The 6,970-nt window shown below is 41.5% G+C and overlaps 1 protein-coding gene across 1 annotated transcript; it reads left to right on the plus strand.

Moving 5' to 3' along the window:
- On the plus strand, positions 1–2,245 carry SAT1 (spermidine/spermine N1-acetyltransferase 1; the record flags this gene model as incomplete). Its single annotated transcript, XM_007957372.1, has 5 exons — positions 1–49; positions 131–214; positions 1,712–1,813; positions 1,903–1,943; positions 2,075–2,245. Coding segments are annotated over 5 exons (447 nt in total), but the record flags the coding sequence as incomplete, so codon positions are not given.
- Positions 2,246–6,970: the final 4,725 nt, after the last annotated feature.

Raw genomic sequence — 6,970 nt, forward strand, 5'->3', positions numbered from 1 at the left:
CTGGCCAAATATGAATACATGGAAGAGCAAGTAATATTAACTGAGAAAGGTAACACAACTGGGGCGAGGGAGGGACAAGCGTCCTGTGCCTGTCGACCCCTGCGAAGCCAACACTGTCTATCCCTTGCAGATCTGCTAGAAGATGGTTTCGGAGAGCATCCCTTCTACCACTGTCTGGTGGCAGAAGTTCCCAAGGAGCACTGGACTCCGGAAGGTAACCACCCTCCTCTTCCAGGAGCTGATCAGAGAGCCTGTTGGGTAAAATGTAGTGCCTGCTGTGTAGAACCACTTGCCTACACAGGCCCAAGTTACTTAGTGAGAAGTTGACCAGAAATAATAACCAGCCAGTGTGGAAACATACTGAGGAAAAAAACAAAGATTTGCTGCACTTAATCTTGTTGGGTGTCATCTAGTCGATTCCGACTCAAAGAGACCCCATGTGACAGAATAGAACTGCGCCATAGAGTTTTCTTAGCTGTAATCTTGAGGAAAGTAGACAAAGAGCTAAGTATCAGTGCTGTGAAGACTGGGAAAAGTTAGGTATAATGTCTGTTCTTTTGTTGTAATTCAGTTTCATAAAATGGTTCTTGTTTGACCCTAACGTAACCTTTTTTTGTAATTGTGTTAAATCACATTTTTTTCTTTAATTTGTCCCAATCTTCAGGTTACAGTCTCTAGCTTCGCCATGTACATGGCCCTTCCGTGTACATGGATGGGCGGGGAGGTAACTAAAAGATCCTTTACACAATAAAGTAGATGATCATGATAAATGAGGTAAGGCCCTATTATCACACACTTGAACACGGTAGATCAGAACCTTCGTTATACTCGCTTCCTGTCTGTTTACAAAGGAAAATAAAATGGCTAGAAAGTTTAATTTAAAACTTTTGCCTCCCTTTGGAGTTGTAGACATCTGTTAAGCTCAAGTCAGATGCTTAGTTTTGGTTTGGTTTTGTTTTTGTATTTTTGCTGGTCCTTGTTGACCAGTCAGAAGATATAGAGCTAAAAGGGGAAGTTGGGTGGGAGATTACATTTTCCCTGAAGTCTGTTCCCCAGGCTAGAAGAAATTGATACAAAACATTGTAAGGGATAAGGTGCCTTTCTTTTAAAGAACTAAATGGGTGTTAAATAATGGTTATGGCTGCTGCTTCTGGCTTAAAAACTGGGGAAAGCAAATTGGATATATGTGAATTGGAAAGGCAAGTTCCTGAAATTCAGTGTTGCACCTTTGACTTGATGTACCTGACGTTTAAGGAAGCAGAGTTCCCAGATTACAGATATTTACTATTCTGAACTGCCGTGTCAACCTGACTTATTCCCAAATCAGCATACCAGTATATCAGTAGGCTGTGAATAATGTGTGTGTGTTTACTTTAAGACCATAGCAGTTTAGCTCTGGCAAGTAATTAAAGCATTCTTGCTTCCTGAGTGTGAGCTACAACAGATTGAAGAGTGGCCAGCTCACAGTGCTAGCCTGGCTTCAGCTAGCTCTAATGTGTGCTTCTTGCCACTATGTGTTCTGAAGACAGTGACATTATCCCACCGTGGCCTGGGCTGCACTATCATAAAAGGAGACACTCCAATGCAGTGGCTACTTAATTCAGTAATCTATGCATGTCTGTTTTCTAAAACCAATGATAGGCTTCTGTTTTGCAGCTGCAACTTTTATGGATTTTTCTTCTCTACAACTCATGTGATACTCTTGTTACAGGACACAGCATTGTTGGTTTTGCCATGTACTATTTTACATATGACCCCTGGATTGGCAAGTTACTGTACCTTGAGGACTTCTTCGTCATGAGTGATTATAGAGGTATCCTGAGTTGAGTTCAGGGGGCAGTGGGTCTAAAGAGAGCTAAAGGCTTAGACTCCTTAAAATGATTTTTTAAATTGTACTTTTAGGCTTTGGCATTGGATCAGAGATTCTGAAGAATCTAAGCCAGGTATGTCTTTGTTGCTGGTGTCTTGAGTTTGTAAGGATGACTGGATTGTTTTAATAACTGACTCAAAATTGGATCTTAGAAAGCAGGTGAAATGTCACTGAGTTTTGTTTTACTCCTCCCCCTTACACCAGGTGGCTATGAAATGTCGCTGCAGCAGCATGCACTTCTTGGTGGCAGAATGGAATGAACCATCTATCAACTTCTACAAAAGAAGAGGTGCTTCTGACCTGTCCAGCGAAGAAGGCTGGAGACTCTTCAAAATTGACAAGGAATACTTGCTAAAAATGGCAACAGAGGAGTGAGGAGTGCTGGGGTAGACTATAAGTTCCATTCTATTTAGAATAAATTCTCAATTTCCTGCTTTCTATCCTGTCTGTAGTGGAATAATAGAACGAGCTCCCATTCCAAAGCTTTATTACCAGTGGCGTCGTTGCATGTTTGAAAGGCAGTCTATTTAAGATGGCAATTTTGTGTGCAGTTTGGAGTCAGATTTTTCCTTGAACATCTTTTGATAAACAACAAGGTGGTGTGATCTTTATATATGAAAAAAAAAAACTTCATTCTTGTGAGTCATTTAAATGTGTACAATGTACACACTGGTACTTAGAGTTTCTGTTTTGATTTCTTTTTTAATAAACTGCCCTTTGATTTAATTGTTCAGTGTAAGCGTTTTCACTAGTCCTTTATCTCTCCACACTCCTCTTGCTGTTGAGTCCAAAGGGAAAAAGCCCACAAACCTAACTTGGTAACTTTTACAGTTGTTTCCAAGCAGCTTTTAACTTCATCAAGTTTTGATACTCTTTTGCTGTGCTGTGCTAGCATTATCAAGGTCTGGAAAAAGCCAGTAGCATTCCAAGGTTTTATATGTAGCAACATGTAAAACAAGACTTTACATTGATGACATTGTACACTTCATCTGACTACTTTTTTTTTTCCAAGAGCTGAAAAAGACCATTATTTCATGGGTTAGAACTAAGGCCCACAGTGAATAAGCCCATTGTTTTACAAGTAAAAAGTGATAGAAGTGGGATTATGAAACACTGAAAAAAATCTTAACCACAAAAACCCCATCCCACACAAAGTGCTATTTGAAGGGAGAGTAGGCTACTTCGCCAATTTAGGCAGGAGCAAAAATGGCACATTTTTACAAGAAATTTGGGAACAAAGGAATTGTTAGGCTTGACTGGGGTGGATAGGCACCAATGAAGTCATTAGCATCCTATTTGGAGGGTAAGTTGGGTACTAAACATAATGGATGTCTGTAGAGGGACAATAGGAGTGCTCAAAACCACCAGAAGGAAGAAGTAAACTTTCACAAGGACTGAAAATGAAACTCAGAAAAGGCCTGAGGAAGAGACAGTACTTCTCTTACGTAAGAGAATTCCTTTTACTGCTGATGATACCTAAAATCCTAAACCCCTTAATTCCCCAATAATGAAAACAATCATTTATACAAGAAGCACTGTACTGATTGGCAAGGTTAAAGTTTCCCATAAGAAGTCAGCTGAAAAACTACATCTGGCTCTGTATATAAAATGCTGGGCTCCGTGTTAGGGGGGATAAAAAGTGTTATCTCTATTGTATTTAATCCTGGAGAACTTTGGGATTTGCTGGTGGCTCAGAAAGCATGCCATGAGAACAAGCTTCCAGTCAATTCTCAACCTAGGGACCTGTTAGAAAGGCATGTAGCTATGTGAGAGAAACATGCAAAAATACAAGAGTAACAAAACACAAAGAGGAGTGCCTGGGTAGTGCAAATGATTAATGCACATGGCTACCAATGGAAAAGGTGGTTCAAATCCACCCAAAGGTGCCTTGGAAGAAAGGCCTGGTGATCTACTTTGGAAAACTCAGCCATTGAAAACCCCGTGGGGCACAATTCTACTCTGATAAACATGGGATCACCATGAGGCAGAGTCCACTTGATGGTAACTGGTTTGTTGTCTTTTTAAAACACAAAGAGCCTTGTGGGGAAAAAAGACATTTTGAAAATTGTGTTTTGGAAAGTGGGCCTCCTAGAGGAAAACAACTACATGCTGACTGTGAATATATGAATAAATCAAGTTAACCAAGCAAGTTACATTATTACAATATGATTGTTTCCTCACCCTTCCTAGAGCTTATCTCTAAAGGCCCTGTGTTGTCAAGATGAAAGCTTTTATGTAGTTTTTGTATCCACTTTAGAGAAGTCCCGTACGTTTAACATTTAGAAGCTGAACCACTACAACATCAGTCCACTGAATGTTCCAGAACTCAATTACAAAGACATCTCTTTAAAGAGTTTTAACTAGAAAGCAAACCTGTAAAGCTTGAAATCCCAGGCAAATAAGAAAACATATTCGAGGGACATTATATGAAAGGAAATAACAGTGATAAACCTGGCAAAGAAAAAAAATCCATGTAAGCAACACCCTATAAAGATAATGTTAAAATTAGTATTTTACTAAAATATGCCTGACAGTCATTTGGGAAGAACAGTATTTTAGAGCTAAACTCAACTCACTGCCATCGAGTCCAACTCAAGCGACCCCTCCTCAGGTTTCTGAGGCGGTATCACTGTGGAAGTAGATTGCCCAACCTTCCTTCTGAGGAGTGGCTGGTAGGTTTGAACGGCCAGTCTTCTGGTTAGCAGTCAAGTGCTTTAGGCACTATGCTACCAGAGCTCCTCATTTTAGGCCTAAGGACTTACCAATTATTGATTGTTCTTGTGCTGTCACATCAATTCTGACTCATAGGGGACCCTACAGGACAGAATAGAACTGTGCCATAGGGTTTCCTAGGCTGTAATCTTTATAGCAATGGATCATCAGGTTTTTCTCCTGCAGAGCTGCTCATGGGTTCAAACTGCCAACCTATTGGTTAGCAAGAATTTAACCATTGTACCACTAGGGCTACTGCCAAAAGGGCAAGGACCTCCTCTAACCCCACAAGAAGAAGACAGAATCACCATCAACAGCCCAAGGCCTATTCCTGCGAGGTCAGACATGCTGCCTCCCTTCAGCCCTTTCACCAGCTCTTACATGAACCATTCTTCCCACAGCACCCACCACCTCTCTGCTGTGTTCAAGAATTCACTGCAGTGGCCACACAGAACTCACAGATTATGGGGTTTGTTAGGAAAGCAACAGGCTACAATTCAAGTTCAGGAACATGCTCAGTCTCTCTCAGCCCACTGTCTCTCAACCAACAGTCTCTCTCAGTGTCTCTGAGTAGTGTGTGTCTCTTGAGGTCTCTCTCAGCAGTGCATGTCTCTCACATCTCTCTCTCAGCAGTGTATGTCTCTCGTGTCTCTCAGGAGCACATCTTTCTCAGCCAGCAGTCAGAGACTCCTTCTGCCTCTAGAAGGGCTCCTTTTGAGCCTGGCAGAGTGACCACTAACCAATCCCAACATCAGAATTCTACACACCTGAGAGGGAGCAAACTTCTCAGAAAAATTACTTTGTGCTGCTCACAACAGAAATACCCTAGGTTGATAATTTTAACAATCAGGAGCTATTCAGTTGCTCACAGCAAATTCCACCAGGGAGTTTACAAAGACTTATGGCTAGAAAAGCCATACCAGGTAATTTACTACACTGCAGCTCCTTTGCCAAAAATAAGGATATTTGGGGGTTTTCTGTGCTTTTTTAAAAAATAAATAATATAGATGATAGGTTATTTGTTATGTTTATTATGGCCCGAAAAGACTAATGAAGTGAAAATTTGTAAACTATTAAAGTAGGAAGTAGCTGGAGATTGCTCATGCTACAGACCCCATCACAGGATTGATAGCAGAGCCATTGGTCTGTCTTTGTCCAAACCAAAGCCCAAGATCATTGTTGTGGATTGAATTGTGTCCCCCAAAAATATGTGCTGTAAATCCTAAATCCCTATACCTGTGGCTGTAATCCCATCTGGGAACAGGACTTTGTTATGTTAATGAAGCCATATCAGTATGTCAAGTCGGAACCAACTCATAGCGACCCCTCCTTGGGTTTCCAAGGTGGTATCACTATAGAGGTAGATTGCCCAACCATCCTTCCAAGGAGTCGCTGGTGCATTTGAACCACCAGCCTTCTGGTTCACAGTCAAGTGCCTTGGGCACTGCTCTTAAACCAAACACATTGGAATATAAAACAAGCAGATTAGCCACAAACAGAGGGGAAGATACATGCCAGGTGAAAATTGCCAAGGAAATGGGGAACAGAAGCTGAAAAGAAACAAGGACCTTGCAGAATCAACACAGAGAGAAAGACTTCCCCTAGAGCTGGCGCCCTCCTAAACTGTGAGAAAATAAATTTCTGTTTGTTAAAGCCATCCACTTGTGATATTTCTGTTATAGCAATACTAAGAACTAAGACAACCATCAACTGCTTACATTCCCCTGGGTAGCCGTTCTAGGGAAAGAAAGTTTTTTTCGCACAGAAATGCAGAAGAAACAATTAAGAAACCGAATGATTTATTAATGCCTTAAACCAGGGCTTCGAACTACTTCATTCTGGTTTAACCATTGGGATCTTGTTAAAGTGTAGATTCTGATTCAGTATAAGGAGGTCCGGTGGTGCAGTGGTTAAGGCATTTGGCTGTTAACCCAAAAGTCAGTGGTTCAAGCCCATCAGCTGCTCCATGAAGAAAGATGAGGCAATTGGCTTCTGTAAACATTTACAGCTTTGGAAACTCAACAGGCGTTGCGATGAGTCGAAATTGACTCAATGGCAGTGAGTTTGGTTTGATTCAGTAATATTTGGGGTGGAAAGGCAAATTCTCAGCAGAGGGTTGAACCAGAATGAACTGCTTTGAAGCTCTACTTTACTCTACTCAAATACCACTGAGTGAGTACTTGCCCAGGCCTATAAGAGATGGTACTTACCACTGCTTCCTGAGGCTGCTTGGCAGCAACTGATGGAGCTGACCTTGCCCTGGAAAAGCAGCATCATCTCCTGCTGGGAGTGAAGCATCCTGCTCCTTGACTGGCAGGCTTGGCTTTCAGAGTCTGCAGGTAGTCAGTCATATCCGCTCCTAGAATTCTGTCTGTTTGCTTGACCTGG

The sequence above is a fragment of the Orycteropus afer genome, unplaced genomic scaffold (genome assembly GCF_000298275.1).
Source record: "Orycteropus afer afer isolate SDZICR_OR568_19922 unplaced genomic scaffold, OryAfe1.0 scaffold00739, whole genome shotgun sequence".
NCBI classification, from domain to species: Eukaryota; Metazoa; Chordata; class Mammalia; order Tubulidentata; family Orycteropodidae; genus Orycteropus; species Orycteropus afer.